General features: G+C 28.3%; 2 protein-coding genes across 4 annotated transcripts; one reads left to right on the forward strand and one right to left on the reverse strand.

Annotated features, from left to right (window-relative positions):
• Positions 1–39: 39 nt before the first annotated feature.
• Positions 40–4,008, reverse strand: LOC122577040 (SCY1-like protein 2). The gene is made up of 3 exons (XM_043748098.1): positions 1,940–4,008; positions 1,467–1,848; positions 40–1,342 (listed from the first exon to the last, which is right to left on the reverse strand). Exons 1-3 carry the CDS (start codon positions 3,627–3,629, stop codon positions 877–879), a joined length of 2,538 nt encoding a protein of 845 aa, XP_043604033.1. The 5' UTR covers positions 3,630–4,008; the 3' UTR covers positions 40–876.
• Positions 4,009–4,322: 314 nt separating this feature from the next.
• Positions 4,323–16,082, forward strand: LOC122576895. 3 transcript variants are annotated; one of them, XM_043747779.1, is made up of 20 exons: positions 4,323–4,454; positions 4,526–4,666; positions 5,986–6,249; positions 6,425–6,512; positions 6,675–6,891; positions 7,744–7,930; positions 8,072–8,293; positions 8,435–8,584; positions 8,776–9,124; positions 9,773–9,903; positions 10,062–10,316; positions 10,430–10,685; positions 10,807–11,031; positions 11,287–11,434; positions 11,545–11,715; positions 11,800–11,932; positions 12,022–12,296; positions 12,372–12,488; positions 12,682–12,807; positions 13,696–16,082. In XM_043747779.1, exons 3-20 carry the CDS (start codon positions 6,091–6,093, stop codon positions 14,174–14,176), a joined length of 3,690 nt encoding a protein of 1,229 aa, XP_043603714.1. In that variant the 5' UTR covers positions 4,323–4,454; positions 4,526–4,666; positions 5,986–6,090; the 3' UTR covers positions 14,177–16,082. The 3 variants fall into 3 exon arrangements, with proteins under 3 accessions (XP_043603714.1, XP_043603715.1, XP_043603716.1); XM_043747780.1 differs by lacking the exons at positions 4,323–4,454; positions 4,526–4,666 and adding an exon at positions 5,256–5,748; XM_043747781.1 differs by lacking the exons at positions 4,323–4,454; positions 4,526–4,666 and adding an exon at positions 5,256–5,617.
• Positions 16,083–17,488: the final 1,406 nt, after the last annotated feature.

A 17,488-nucleotide genomic window follows, 5' to 3' on the forward strand; every position in this document is an offset into this window, starting at 1 on the left:
AACTTTTTTAGTTTTATTTTGGAGGCATTCATTGCAATCAATTCTATTAAAGGAAAATGAAAAAAATTATACAAAATGTTATTCTCCAATATTCAAAGGAATAATTGATCGGTTCCAAATGACGATAGTTTAGCTTCAATGCTGTGTTTATTTTACCGGTGTCATCTATAAGCACAAGGAATTCTAGGAATCAAAATTTGCTATATATGTATATATACAATGTATGTATTATATAGATTCAATAATATTAATTTTGCTGCTTCAAATATTATATTTAGAATATATAACACAGACACAGACACAGACACACACACTTGATATTAAGATGTAATAATTTTTAATTTACTTTGGATATTTACAAAACACATTGAGAATTACATACATGTATTTTAAATTCAATAATAGACTTATGTTTGTATGTTTTTTACTAACATAGGTTTACATTTATCAAATATTATTATCTTCTTTCTAAAAATATGTATTACTTTCTTTGATCTTTTAAAATGTTAACAGAATTCTATATGGTGTCAAAATTTTGTTAATAATAAGATAAGTAATTTAAAACAGTGCATTACATGAAAAGGAATATATTACATACTGCAAACAATTGTACATACATTCTTTATAACTTTCAGTATATGTACCTAATATGAATTATATTAATAATAATATAAGAGTAATAATATGTTATTATAACAATATGTCATATTATAATAATATAAACATTTCAATATTAAAAGATTAGATAAAAGTATACATACTTTTATCTTAAAATTTCAGAAATTGGATAATAAAAGATTAATATCCATAATTTATTAATATCCTTATCCTGTGTAATAATAAACATTATGGTACAGTATTACATCTGTAAAATCATTAACTAAGTAGATCCATTACATCATAAGATAGCAATTTTTCTACATTTTGATTTGAATTGGAATTCAGATTTGAATTAAATTCTAACTGATTGATAGGAAAATTATTTGTATTAAGATCTAGATTTGAATTAAATTCTGACTTATTAGTTGTAATATTTCCTTGATTCATAGAATAGTTAATACTGTTTTGAGGAATGACTGAATTAGGAACACAAGTATTTCCTTTCTGATTTAATTGTACATTCATTCCTTGTAAATTGAAGTGCTGATACTGATTTGAATTCGACGATTTCCACGAATAATTAGATTTTGAACATGACATTGAAAGATTTAGTTGATCTAAATTAGATCTCAATAAAGTATCAGTTAAATCTTTTACTGGAGCTTTTGTGGGTTGAACAATTGTAGGTGTTAATGGTGTTTGAGATTGTAATCTTTGGTGCACTCCTTGTTGTTGAACTAATCTGTAAATAAAAATATTTCCAATTTTAAAAACTTACGTTTCTAAAACCATACTTTAATCAGAAAAAAAAATTCTTTTAACTCTTTATTAATAGAAAATAAATAACAATTTGTATTATTACCAACCGAAATTTATCTTCCATTGTCAATCCGTTTTCAATTTGGAGAGACTTTAAATTTGTGCTTGTATTTGGAGTAGGAACTATAGGAATTATATTTACATCATCGTTATTTGAATTAATATTTTTATATATAGTGGAGGTTTGTGAAAGTTCTTGATCTAATTGTTGGGTCTCACGACGCATGGCATCTAATTGCTTTAAAGCTTCTTTGTGCTCTGATGTTACACGATTTATCATTTCAGTCACGAGATTTGAGAGAATTTCATATTGTGGTAGACTGAAATTTTGTTCAACACAGAGTGGCAATAAAAATGGTAAGATCTTTGTTGCTAATATTTCTTTACTTGTTCCCAATTTACTGTGGCTTAATAACATTCTATAAATACCTGATAAGAAATGAATTAATTTATTTTATTTATATTAACTTTAGCTATGTAACTCTTATTATTAAATCAATATTTTAATGTAATATAATACCTATGACGGCCATAAGAATTGCAGGTTCACCAGAGTGTGGAATTTCTTGGAGAAAAGGTAACACTTGATCAAGGACAAGCCATCGATCGAAATGCGGTAACATTTTTGCAAGACATAATAAACAATTAACTTTAACTCCAAGACTTTTTCTGCGGCTTCCCTCCCCATATAAACAAATCTTTTTCATTCTAGGTAAAATTGCATTTTTAATCACTGGTCCTTCGATCATTGTTATAATATTAGGCAAAGCTGATAAACATAACTCTTGTAACTGTTCCCATTCTGATTCTAAAGCACGTAATAACATTGGGACTATGTCTGTTTTTATTATTTCTGTAGTACATAATCTTAATAACAAATCCGCATGTTGCATTAAAACAAGGCTAATTTGTGGTGGATCATCTAATGTTAAAACTGATTTAATGTTCGGTAAAATATATTCTCTAAATTCTTCCACAGAACTTGTTTCCATTGCATAGATTATACTAGGTAAAACAAATGGAATCATTGGAGAATTAAACAATTCCTTGTATAAAGCTGGAAGAACTCTATGTAATATAACTCTATGTGGTAATTGTTTTAATAGTTGAGGTAATCCTTTGTAAAATTGCGATTTCTGTAAGTTATCCCATTGGAAAATTTTGTCTAAATAATTCAGGGTTTTGACACCTATATCTGTAAAGTAATCAATCTTTACAAACTGATGAGCATCTGGTCTTAATTCAGGATTATGATGTAACATCAATTTAACTGTATCTCTAAGGCTCTCTGAAGTTGGAAGATACCTATCTGTGATATTTGAACTTCTAAAATTTTCTAAAAACTGTTTGCATTTCAATAAATCATTGTTAGATTCATGAAGAAGTAGATTCTTTGGAGAATGTAGAACATATATCACCATTCCCAAAGAAAATATATCACTAGCTGTACCAACGCTACTTGCCAAAATACATTCTGGTGCTTGATAATCCAAGTTTGATTGAGCTATAGATGGAGCTGATATGTCATATTCTATGTATGACCACTGAGGTTGTTTACCTTCAGCGCTTTGATTTAAAGCACAAAAATCAAACCCAAAAATTTTCCACGCTCCATGACTATTTACAACAATAGATTCTGGACATAGATTTCTATGCAATAATTTAACATCTCCATGTAAAAATGTAATACCTTCTCCAAGTTGTAAAAGTCCATATTTAATTTCAACATCATGTAGCTTGTAATCCTTTAACGGCGTTGGTAATGGTTGTGGTAAATTATTATGGTTCCCTAAAACATTAGCTAGACTAGCTAATACAGGTTCAGTGGCAAATGCTAAGCTATCTCTTGATTCCTCCAAAGGATGTTGAACAGTTAAAATTTGTGGATGACGTAATTTAGTTAATTGTGCGATACCTCTTTTCAATGTTTCTAAAATTAATTCTTTATCGTTTCTGGAAAATTTATCCAAAATACGTTTTTCAAATACAAATATCGCTGCTTCTTGCTTTGTAGATTTTTTGTAACCATTGTAAACCTTCCATAGCAACGATGGTCCCGCACTTGCTATATGAGCAGTTACTTCAAATTCTCTGGTCACTGGATTACCAGGAAGGACATTTGATAATTGTGATAAACCATAAGCAGTGTTTTGAACAGTATTGGATATTGTATTGCTAACAGTGTTTCTTAACTTTGTAAATACATCCATTTTATTTTATAATTTGCGTGTGTATGTGTTTTAAATATTCATTTATTAGCTTAATATATTTTATTTAAAAAATTTTAATAAACAATGAAATTACTTAAATTAGAAATTTTTTGATATTTTTTTATTTCTTTCGACATTTGACTTGTTTTCTGTTTCATAAATTTTGTCTTTCAACATTCCAATGTATTATATATTGATATACGTTTTACACTACACAAAACGTAATTTCTTGGAATATTCAATAACGTCACACAATACATCTATTATAATAATTAACGTTGATTCTATTATGTTAAATGTATTATAATAATTTTTGACATGAGTCTTAATCTTACGTATCATGTCAGTTCGGCATAGTATTTTACTAGTTTTCATTTAATGGTTATCTACCAACCTAAACACGTAAATGTTAATATATTTAGTACTTTCCAAAAATTCCTTTAATATTTTCTATCATTTTAGATCAAATTTCCTCAGTATTTTTTTTTTATTTTGATGTGTTATACAAAACGAATAAATAAAATTATCTGGTTAGTTCTTTGATTAAACATAATTGACAATATTTATGTGCTTTAAATTTAGGAACATAGGAGACATTATAAATCACTATTTTTTTGTTAACAAGAAATAAGAAATGTTTGCAAAAAGGGTATATATTTAATGAAATTGAGAAATTATTACAGTTAAGTAATAAAAGATGTTAATGTTTACAAATCATTAAATTGTAATTAGATATATATACGTATATATAATATGTATGTGTGAAGTATATTTGTTTTTAAAACACGTAATAGATAATAGTAGGTAATAAACAAGTAACATAATGTACGTATGTAATACATTTATAAATACATGAAATAATTAACATTTGTAATAAAATACATTTCATACTGCAGAGAGCATATATAATATGAGACGACGAAAATTAGTTGCTGATATGTTTCCTGGATCGTTAAAGATAAATGATATGTCATTATATCATAAACAGACAAAAAAAAGAAATAAGAGTTCAACGTATTGCAAGAGTGGGGTAAAAGGTAATAGTAAATTTTACTTTAATAACATTATCGATTATAGTAATTTTATTCAGAATAAAATAATTAGGATATCAAAATTTACAAATCTAAGGTAATAACAGAATAAAAAAATAATAACATTAAAAATAGTCATGATGACATTTTGTCAATAGTTTAAAATTATATTAATCCTTAAAAAAAAATGATTTTTAAACAAATATTACATATTTTCATAGGATATAAGCAATGCAATAAAGATTAAAAATTTTTATATGTTATGTATACCTATGCCATATAATAAAAATGCGCAAAATTGAGATGTGTGCATTGACTATGCAATCACTCGTTTAATCCTTAAATTCAATCCAGGATACTTCTACTTGAAATTTCATTGCTTGTGGTTATATTTATTTAGGTATGAAATTATTAAATATACATTGACTATGTGCATATATTTACCGAATTAACATATTTGTAAGATATATGTATACATACGTAGGTATGCAGTACAATGAAAATAGCTAAAACTAAAAAATATGAAAACTATAATCTTAAAAATAGAAGTTTTTTAATAAACAGCTAATTCTTTTTTAATAGGTACATATTAACATTACACCAATTGCACTTATAATATGCTATATATATATATATATAATGCAAATATAATATAAACAGCACTCTTTCGTTTAGCAGACTTTAGGTCAATATAATCCCTTCATTGATTAAAGTCGATATTCTGTCAGAGTTCTTTCCCTAAAGGACAACCTTTGTAGTGGGGTGGGCCGACGAATAAGGGAGAGAGAACTGGCCGTCGACCCCGTCAGTTTAGTTGCCTTATGAACCGCGTATGGGTCGTTCGTGTTTTACCCTTACATTTTCTCGATTAAAATTCCTTTTAAAATTTCTTTCATTCAGTCTACTATAGATTTTTTCTGCTTATGATTAATTTATCGCTTATGATTATACAATATTGTAAGATATTTTTTAAACATCGATTTTTTGTTTCAAAGTAGTGCCAATTTCTTACTTATTTTACATTTACTATACATACTATATTACTATATACAGTTCATTTAAATAATATGATTTTTCTTAATTTTGGGGTATGTACATACTTTCTATAACGATTTTGAACAAATATTTTGTTTATACGTTATATTGTTTACATGTATAATAGAGTTTTGCTCGTCACTTTTCACCATTTTTATTGAAACTGTAATATGCAATTTTTACTAAAAAATAATGTAAAATGTTTGTGTAACTTTGAATGTTACAGTCCATGTTTGAACTTCTTCTTTTAATTTATTTATTAAAATGCAACTGTATCGTTATTGTTTTAGTTTGGAAATATAAATAAGACAGATTATGATGTTAATGGTAATAAAGACGACGTACTGTCAAGCATTTTCCTAAATTGCGAAGGTGTAAAAATGTTGGAGAAGTGAATGGTGAAAGTTTGCGGTGTACATAAGTCCTTCGATATCGATTCCTGCAAATTGCAGTGGTGCATCCTCCACCAACAGCACATTTATGACTCTCCTCCTCTCAATGCGAGAAAAATTATTCTCGAGGAGGATGTTCGCATCCAGATAAACCAGAAAATTGTAAGTTTATAAATATCATAATGCTTTTAAAATTAATTGACTGTGACATTAGAAATTATATCTGGCTTTTTATTATTATTTATTGAGAATATTTATAAAATTAATGTAATGAAGTAAAAATAATTTTCCAATTTGTTAATTTAAATGTTATATTTACTTGTCTGCGGTTGTTTAGAAATTGAACACGGATGACGAATTGGATATGAATTTGAAATTTAAATGGCTCTTCATTGGAATACTAGTTACCATCCTCTTTGAATTCGGTAAATTTATTTCATTACTTTTCACATTTAAATTGTTATGGAAAGACATACATACACAAAAATGAAAATGTTATCTACCATTTAATTTTATACTTCATTAACGTGAATATATGTTAAATACAAATCATTAGATAATTAATAATAATAAAATAAAAAATTTAGATATTACTAGATCAATGATAAAGGAAGAAGATGAGTTTGTTGCATTGAAAATTGATTCTCCCTCTTCTCACGTCGCCCTTTCGGGAGACCTTACAATATCTGTTACAAAGTCGACTGAAACGTTAGAAAAAACAAAGTACAAATATGGATTCAAAGATGAAGAAAATGCAGATTCGAAATCACTTGAAAATATTTCTAATCAATTATTTCTACTGAGGTAAGCTAGTTTGCGCCTTATTGCGAGCTATTGAAAATGACTGTTAGAATGTAAAATATTCGAGAAGTTACTATAGAATTTTTTCATGAATATGTTCTACTACATTTTTTGAAATTTCACTAGCACTGTAACGAGACAAGGCTATCATTTTTATAGTAGCAAAATGTGAAACCACCCAGAAAATACGTATACACGATGCATCATAATATGTCGGACCTACTTCAGGAATGGACAAGAGGCATAAGAACAGTGAAAAAAGTTCATATGAACATGTGCCCCTTTATAGAAGATGCTCGAAATGGCTATCTTTGGCCTGTGCGTATGTTTGCACTCGTCGTATCAAAGAATTTTGCAATCTTTAAAAAATTTCAGGTGTATGTCGGACAATACAGCCGAGGGTAGCCGTTTCGTGCACCTCCTATGAAGGTAACTAGTTGCGGATTATTGGAACACAAAAATGGCTATAAATTTGAAACAAAGTCAGATAGAACACATGTTCAATATAAACTTCTCTTATTGTTTTCGTGCCTTCTGTCTACTCCTAGAGTAGGTCCCACATGTCATAATATATCCCGTATACAGATTAATTTTTGTACCGCATAACTTATTTTCAGAGAATGTTGAATTTCCGAACCCTCCACGTATATTTTCAGATCCGTTTCAAATTTTACCAAGATAATGACAATAGTCGTGTCTCGTCACAGTACTAATGAAAACCCAAAATGTTTTGTACAATGTATATATATACAATAAGTTTCTAGGAGTGATCGAATATTTTAATGTTTTAAACGATTACCCTTTGACTGTACGGTCTACAAACTAACCGTTACACGCTGTTTATATTGTTCATAGAGTACTGTACCTTTTTGAAGACATATCAGAATTAATAGGTGAAATTCAACTAGAACAGTTGCCTTCGGGAAATGAAACCATTTCAATCATCATTCCCTGCGGGTATTTTACTCGTGGCGGTGTTTACGCTCTACGAGTGCAATATAAGTATGAAAATTCAACAGTGCCTGTTGCCACTCTTCATCAGGTTGTTATTGTTTCTCATTTATACTTATAGAATTTTCTCTATAATATCGTTAATATTTAATGTACCTTTTATTACATCTTCTATAATATGATCGTAGCATATTTGCATTGAAATGATAACGATACATATTTATGCTCGTAGACAAGTAAAATATTAGATGTAAAGTGGCCACTGCCAACAATCTTCTTAGAATCTCAGCAAATTACTACTTACCCAGATAAGCCTGTCAAAGCCACAATAAGATACAATGGAGTAAACTGCAGTCCATCTGACAATGTTCCTGCAACTGTTTACATCCTACAATTAATATATTGCGGATCTAGTGTGACTGCTTGTTATTTGCAGAATAATACTTATATTCAAGTAAATGAACAATCTTTCTACAACTTTGTTTTTACCTATTTCTATTTACATTTTAAAGATTATTATTATTATCTCTAAAACAGTTACATTATTAATAAAACAGTTATTATGTTATTTGTAAATTTCGTGCTATATTTTCAGATATTATATTATGAAGAAATAAGAGATTTTTTACCAACAAAGACTATTTTTTTCCGATGTGAATTGCTCGGGTTACCTGGCAATTATGCTGTAAGATTAAAAGCTTCGAATACCAATCCTACAGCACCAAATACTAGTGTGTACTTTAAGGTAATTAGCACAAATGCTAATTTTATTCCAAGCCAATTATTTACATGATATAATAAAATCCTTCAAACAATAATAGAAAATTTGTTTTCGTGACTTATATTAACAGTACATTAATAAATAACATATTAGAAACAATAATGTATATAAATATTTTGCTATAAATTTCTATTTACTTTACGTTTGAATTACAGGTGAAATGGTCTGAAGAATTTAAACTTACGGTTCATGCAAGATCGATATATCCTTGTGAAGGGTCAGGAGGTGTAGCCGTCCTTTTCGAATATCCTGCGTGTCGACTAGAAGGTGATCGTGTTCGTGTTTATGGTCGTTTGAAAGCTGATGTTACTTCCGTTGCTTCACCCTCCAGTCTTCATTATATTACCGAATCTAGATCAATACCTGGAAAGCATTCCTTGGCTTTCGATTGTGATCTTTTCACAGAAAAATTTGTCGAATATTGTTTCGTCTATGTTAGCCAGGCGGTCACAGGTGCTATGGGGGATGTTAATATGTCCTGCATACCCACCTTCCCTCTCCAAGGTACATTCAAACTTTTCACAATTCATGTATGATATTAACATTATATCTATCTCTACGTACATATGCAGGATGTTTCACAACAAGTCCCCTAAACTCAATAAACTTATTTAGGTGTAAAACTAATGCATGCCCATCTCTGTTTATTGTATCCGAAAATATGTTTTCACAAGCGTTGGAAATACGCATTGTTATACCTGCTGGCGTTATCGGAATATTGAGCACGCGTTAAAATAATAAATAGTACGATTTTGTTTCTGCAATTCCTGCGAGCTTCCCACCTCAGTCATTTACTTGCGAAATTCTCGGTCCAGGTCATTTCAAGGTCATAGTATGGCACATGGTTGAACGCGTTTTAATCTCATCATTTTAATAATAAAGGATAAAATATGTTATTTCATTTAAAAAAGTTATTATTATTATTAAAATATCAGAAGATATTTCCCCGAGATGATATTCACTCCCACAGCTCAATTTTTTTTTTTTATCATGACAACTAGGAGAGTAATTAAGATTGTCGAAGTTATGTAGAAAGTCCTGAAAACATACATTATAATGCATTTTAATAATACATTTTATTATTTATAAATATTAGAAACATACAAGTTATTTCTTTGATACTTCATTTTTGCTCAATATTGCTTTATCTAGAAAGTGATGCTGCTGGTTGGGGACCTTGGAGTCCATGGAGCCCATGCAGTAGCTCGTGTTTTGGAGGGATTCGAAACCGATATCGTTTTTGTGATACACCACCTCCGAAATATGGAGCAAGATTTTGCCAGGCAAATATTTATTTATTAATGCAATATTCAATTAATGTTGTTAGTACAATTACATGGTTAATTCGAAATCCAAATAAATAATTATTATACACGTATGTTCAATTTCTTAATAGCGATGAAAAAATCACTAAAGTTAACATTTATTTAACAAATGATAGGGGAAGGCAATAGAAACTGAATTCTGTGGCAAAATATTTTGGGAAGCATCTTCTAAAAATGAAGAATGGCATAATCGAATTCAGAATTCGATATGCGATAGTACAGTTTTGGCTGCAACAAAGCCGGAAATTGTAGCTGACATTGGATTACAGTGCCGATGTGGATGTCGTATTGTATTAAAGCATCAGCCTTACAGGAAAATCCTTGGAGCTAATACTCAAGCTTGTCCTGGCCGATCATTCTGGCTTTTGCAAGTAATACTAAATAACTAATAAGAAAATAAATGATCAATAAATGTTAAATAAATAATAAATTATTACTGTAGATAATAACATCAATAGTGTACAGTCTGATTTAATTTGTCTAGGCGCAGGCGAATTTTATAATTGGATTACATTTAGATCAATTACAATTTCCTTGCCCAGGACAGTATTTTCGTGTTCGGGATGGGAATTCCTTAAATGCAGATCTCTTAATCGACGTTACATATGATAAAATGCAATTTACTGTGAAAACACTCATCAGCTCCGGGCAAAATTTATTACTGGAATTTTTTAGTGATGAACTTGTAGCATCAGGGGATGCTTGTATCGGTGGTTTTCTTGCTCATGCAGCTGTACTAGGTAAAAATAATTATTACAGAATCATGTTTTTCTAGTAATTTCTGTAGTAATTTAAAACATTGCATACTTTTTTAAAGTAGATTATTTAAAAATAGTTAATTGCAACACCTCGTCTTTATAGATAAAAAGTATCTAAAAAGAAATAGAAGCACCACCACTGTGCCTTTTGAAACAAATTCAACGAACGTTGATGAAGAATGGATCTTTTGGAAACCAGCACATTTAGCAACTGCCTTGCTTTTGATACTCATATTTATAGTTTCTATTTTCTTGACGTTACAATTTATTATAAAGTATAGAAAGTATCGTATTGCTGAGGATTTGGACAGTCTCAATGATGTTTCAGGTATCAATATTATGACATTTTTCATCAGTTATATATATTTTTTAATATTTAATTATTTGATAAAATTATTGAATGTTTTATTAATATTAATTTCATATTAATGTTTATTACTTTCTTTGTTGATCGTTTTCTTCGTTTTGATGAATAGATAGTAGGAATTGCACTATTTTTATCATATAAAACGAATAATTTTCATAACTACGAGAAACTGTTCCGTACCTATAATCTCAACCAAATTCATATTTTTGTAATCAGAATTAATGCCTGATCGATCAAAATTTCTATCTACAAGTACAATCATTTCCGAAGTTATCTCTATGATAGAAACAACCACAAAATCTGCTCCAAAGGAGACTTTAAGTAATACAGAAGATCACTACCATAGTATTGAAACCTTAACAGGGTAAGAATAATATTATTTTAAAATTCTAGAAAATCATAAAAACTGTTCCACAATATAAAAAAAAAATCAAATTTGAATTCTATTATTATATACATATCTTCTCAATGTAGGTGCAAGGATGAATCTACATTGAGTTCTAGTACATTAAAATTAAATAGCACATTGGAAAGTTCTTCTGACAAAACAATCACATCAATAAAGTCAAACTGTGATAAATTATTATCAGCTTCCAGTATTCTTGTGTATCATAAACCAGAAGTTAAATATGCTTATCCTGTAAAGTGAGTTTATTGTGTATATTATTTGATATAACAGAGATTTAAAAGATTGCAATTTAATTACAACATTATTGATATATTATATAGGTTACAAACAATAGATTATGATGGTTCAGAAGAGAAAGAATTAAAAATGGAAAATGGTAACTTAAAAGATAATAAAAGTAACAGTATCTCAAAAATTTATCAAAATAATGATGTTAGTTATTCGGAAGGAAAAGTAAATATCTCTTTATCTAAGAAATTATAAAATTTAAAGAAAAATTATATGTGTAATGTTCATTGTTTTGTATCTTTCTTAACACATAGGAATCTTCACCTGAAAGTGTTATTTCAAGTCCATCAATTTTAGTAAGCGGAAAAGAAACAAAGGAAAGAAGAAATCGTGAAAAACTTCTACAAGGTCCAGGATCAGAATTTAGTCTAACAAATCCTGATTCAGAACTCGAGCTGGATTATTATGATTACAATGTAGCAAATGCTAGTGCTGTTCCAGGATCTTACTTAGGAATGGATCCTGCTTTTTTAGTTTGGATTCCACCAATCGAGGATTTACATCTAGACACAGAAGATCTTCTCTTAGGGTAACTAGTAACCTTTTTTTAAATTTAGCAGTAATATTATTAATTACATAATTATATGTTATTGTTTATCAACAGAAGCAAGAGAAATTCTATTTTGGCTCTTGAGACTGAAGGTGCTGCATTAACACCCTCCGAATATAGAAGAATGAAACTTTCTAGTTTTGAAGATTTTGGATTTGAATTGGAACAAGGGTAAATATTAAAAACATATACCTATTATTACTTTGCAAATGACTTACAGATATAATATTTTTATGGATTAATTTTATGCATTAAATTATAAAACTGTTTAACTAGTCTTATATATTAATAATGAAAAATATTTCTAAAAAGAAAAATTTGGATTATGGAAATTAATTAGGAGTGAAATCTTTGAAATTTTCAGAACAAGAACGTTTGAAAAATTACTTCCTGTCCAAAAACTTCTAGAAGATTCTAGTATTAAAGTAAGCATGGAATCTGTATCTGGTATCCTTGAACATAAACAATACTGTGTTATTTCAAACCGCAGGTAAGTCCGTAATAGTACGTAATTTATATAACTATGGCTTATATTAAAGGGATTATAGCACTCGCAAAGAGAAGTAAAAAATATCTAATAAACATATGTAAATCCTAAAATCAATCCTTTCAATGTAAAATTTTTCGATTTCGCGTTCGATCATTGCCTCAAGTTACCATTTATTTACTATACTTGATTGAATTCGCAATAACATCATTTCGCTTCATCGACATTGAAAGGATTGATTTTAGGACCTATATTATTAGGATTATATATATATATATATAATCAATATTGATTAGACATTTTTTACTCCTTTCGGTGAGTATAATCCCTTTACTATAACTTATTATAATTGGTACTTAGGAAGAAACTTGTAGCGAAGGAAAAAGTGTTTCTGAGTTGACATTGTACGACCCTGAATGAAGCTCTATACTATGTATAGGCCCTTATGACCCTTAATACATCTCAAATCACTTATAGTCATCGAAAGTTGTTAACTTTAAATACTGACTGATTTTACAATCTTACATCGTTTCTTATGTCTCTTTCACTTATTATACATTCTATACATTTTTACGCCTTTAAATATTTTGTAAATGCATACATATATATTATTTTTTATTATATTTCATAATTTTTCAATTTTATTTCTTTTCTTTACGAACATATTTAACATTATAATAATTTTTTTGTTTCACTAATCCATATGTGGATCAAAGTAACTCATGAAACCCGGACGATTAAGAAAACTGACACGAGGGCTTTGCTATATTTATATGTTATGATGATGCATAATAATTAAGAAGAATAGAACATACATTTTCAAATATTTCATATCTCTTAAATTATTTTTAAAATAGTCGTTTCTATATTAATGTCCTTTGCTCCTCATAGGGTTCGTCTAGGCAAAGATGAAGAATCAAGCGAAGAATCGAACTCTTCTAAAAGCCTTCTTGGAAGCCCTATAAATATGCTGAATAACGATGAAAATAATAAAGGAAAACTATGTTCTACACCAAACAGAATTTTACAAAAAGATCTTTCAAAGATAAAGCAAAATTGTAATCAAAAAAAAATTCCTAACAATCAAGATGAGGATATAACAAATATGTCTTGTAAATATAAAGAGTTAATGGAATGCACTCAGTCAATTACGAACATAAAGGACACAGTAAATATTCCTATGACAGAATTATCAGGGAGCCCTTTAAAAAGCTTTTCTCAAGTACGAAAATTAAATAGCAGAGATATCGATGCTTCTTTAAATGTTCAAAATCCAGATTATGGTATAGAAACATTTTGCCTAAAGCAGGGGTCTTTTTATGATCAAAATATTAAATTTGTTGACGATGATGACGATGAATATATCGACTAGAAATTCTATAAAATTATTCTTATTCATTTCTACTATAATTTCTATAATTTTTTTAGTTTAACGTTTTTATTTATATCATTCTCTAGCTTAATAGCACGCGAACATTTAGATCTCATTATTTAATGGTATTTTAAATACCTTAATATTATTTCTTTAAATATAATTATATTTCTTGTTATTACAAAGTAATGATTTTAGAAAATTGTTAAACTTATAACGAAGTACATTAATGTCTCTGAGGATATAACCAAGAGTTGATTATCGAGGCTTTTTTTTATCTGTAATAGAATTTGGATTTTGATGTAATAATAGATATAATAGTTATGCCGATCTAAAAGAACAGACAATGAAAAAAGAATAAAGAGAAAAGCTATATTTAACTACTTTGACTCTTCTACCGAATGATTCATATCGATTTACAAAATTTACTGTAACTTCATCAATTATAAAGATACGGGCTATTAAATTTAGAGTGAATATGTAAAAAGAAATAAGCAATCTATTTATGATCCTAAAGCAGTGCTTCTTAAACTTTTCGCATTCACGATCTCGAAAATTTTCGCGACCCCATAATTCTGTTACATGATTTCATATGGGGTTGAGATTCATAGTTTAAGAAGTCCTGATATAAAGGGACGATTATAAAATGCTACGTAGCGGCGTATACTAGCTCGATCGTTGATTACTAATGGCTCACTGCCATGAGGTAGTAGAGATAATAAGGTCATATTATGCGGAACTCTTCGAGTTGCATCTTGAAATATATTACTATAATATTGTCACGCTCATATGTTGAATTAAAAAGATTTTTTTTATAGATGAATAATTACATTTTTATTTTAAATTTAAAAATATTTGTAAAGTTCGAATTTTTGATCTTCTTCTTTCTTTATTTTAATTTTAAACTTATATGATTTATCGGGAATCAAAAAACATAAGTCTATGAAACTCTATCAAAAAAAAAAAAAAAGGCACAAGATCTAAGAGATCTCATATTTCCAACAAAAATACCCAAATATATCTAGTAAACATGGAATTGAATGAAGTAAGAGAGACTAATTTCTAGTTTTTGGAACCAGATCTTCAATATTTTTAAAATCGTTAACCACTTTAACGTGATTATGTGCAATTGTATATAATAATTCTCATTATTTAATCATTGGTATAGTACAAATTATATGACGCAGTACAGTTACTCTAAGATTTACTATTTTGCTATGTAACTGTATAATATAAAATGTATCTAAAAATATATATCATGCATAAAAATGATTAATGAAAGATCATATGAGTAAATGTACATTCTTATATAACTGATGTATATCAATTTTTCTTCTTCAAATAACTCGTAACAGAAATCATGTGTAAAGTTGTAATATATTTTATAGGAGCTGATTTCTACATCACTAATATTACTTATTTCAAGCATTAATTTAGATCTCATTTACTTTTCTCGAAAAGGATATATGTATTGTTAATTGATACAGGGTGTTTCGTGTATCTCGGTTACTTTAATATCTTAAAACGCCTTTAATATCTTAAGATACCTTTTTTTATACGAAAAATTATATGAGGAAAAAATTGACTACTTTGGAACAACAGACACTATAATTCATGACTTCTCCCACAACATCATCTGAAGCAGTCAATTTCATCTTGCCTGATTACAATTAAAATAATATTGTCACGTTGATTAATAATTCACTAGCAATATTTTTATTGTTCTCTTTGTACATAAATGGTAAAGTAAATTATCTAATATGAAATACAAAAATAATATGAGAGAACACACGAAGAATCATGCAACGTGAAAAATAATGTAATTCGACGCTGTATTAGAAAAATAAGATTGCCATATGTTACATGAAAATATATGTAGGTACTAATTTTTATCATACATATACGATGAAAGGATATCGATATTTAAAAGATTATATATTTTTTAGAAACGTACTATATACATATTTATAATATTTAAAATTAATATTTATATGACGTTAAATTAGTAATTATCATTTTTAACGTGTATATACATTCAACTTATATTAATTTTTAATCATGTTTAAATTACATTCTACATTAATTGTAAATTAATTTCTATTTATTATTAATTTCTTGCAAAGCACTAGTCATCGGATGATTAATTTTTAGTTTTCTCATCTTCTATTTCGAATCAACTAGTACGTTATGCTACGCACTGATGTAAAAATTGTTAATCAAATAATAGCATATAAATTAATGTATATAATTAATACTGTAACCGAAACAAAGAATAAGATTTATCAGATAATGCATTCGACGAACATTTTGCATCAAATTTTACTGTACTTTATTATAATTTTTATTGTAAACATTCTATGCATACATTTGAAAAATACGTTTTGTGTCACGATTAAATAGCAAGATTAAATAAATTAAAGAATATTTGACTGAGTATTAGTAAATAAATCTTTTTATCTAAGTCTTTTGCCTTTCTTAATTACATTACTTAAAACTGTGTCCAGCTTGATAATTATATTTGAAATTAGTTTACCCCATAGTATGGATACATTGATAATATATTGACGGATAACAAAAATACATCTTTTAATATAATTAATTGAATTATAACATTTAGATACTTATAGGTGTATGATTTAAACATGTAACTGATATGCATACACATGTTGGTCTCAAAATACACATTCAATAAAATGTATGCAAAAGGTAATTTAAAATACATAACGAAATTGCGCATCGAAATACGATATAGTATACAGTATAAATATAATATTCAATATATCTAACATTACATTACTTGTTAGAATTACTGTAAACACCTAATATAGAATTAACAAAATCAACCGGCAACAGTGTAAAGTATTTCGTTGAAAGTAGAAGATAAATATATTCACATTCGAGCTTCGCTTGGAAATCTGCATCGTTGAATGTAAATTGATCGTTGTGTTTGAAAGTTGTCGTTGCGTATAAAAGGTTTTAAGAGGCGAGTTAAATAATGAAATTTTTTAAGAAATGCAAGTTAGAAAATATCACTTTTACATGATTTGCCATTAACATTTTCAAATGTTTTCGAGTGTTTAAAGGAAATTCAACGTTAAATTAATTTTCTTCTTAAGAAGGAGGAGAGAAACAGAAGAGAGGAGAAAAAGGATAAGGGAATCAAAGTACAACAGGTACTACAGGAACATAACCAAAGAGGAGAGGCCAAAGTATCTGGAAGGGAGGATGAAGTGGAAGGACAGAAGAATCATAGCCAGATTCAGGTGCGGAAATGAAACCAAAGCGAAAGAACATTGGAAAGAGGAGGAAGAA

Source organism: Bombus pyrosoma, linkage group LG17 (genome assembly GCF_014825855.1).
Source record: "Bombus pyrosoma isolate SC7728 linkage group LG17, ASM1482585v1, whole genome shotgun sequence".
Taxonomy (NCBI): Eukaryota; Metazoa; Arthropoda; class Insecta; order Hymenoptera; family Apidae; genus Bombus; species Bombus pyrosoma.

Bases quoted from the DNA above. Each gene is read 5' to 3' on its own strand.
- LOC122577040 (XM_043748098.1), bottom strand. From the start codon at position 3,629: ATGGATGTATTTACAAAGTTAAGAAACACTGTTAGCAATACAATATCC. The intron at 1,849-1,939 runs GTATTATATTAC...ATTTCTTATCAG, and splicing joins AATTCTTATGGCCGTCATAG to GTATTTATAGAATGTTATTA. The intron at 1,343-1,466 runs GTTGGTAATAAT...TTTTATTTACAG, and splicing joins ACAATGGAAGATAAATTTCG to ATTAGTTCAACAACAAGGAG.
- LOC122576895 (XM_043747779.1), top strand. From the start codon at position 6,091: ATGGTGAAAGTTTGCGGTGTACATAAGTCCTTCGATATCGATTCCTGC. The intron at 7,931-8,071 runs GTTGTTATTGTT...TTATGCTCGTAG, and splicing joins CTGTTGCCACTCTTCATCAG to ACAAGTAAAATATTAGATGT. The intron at 11,716-11,799 runs GTGAGTTTATTG...TATATTATATAG, and splicing joins AAATATGCTTATCCTGTAAA to GTTACAAACAATAGATTATG.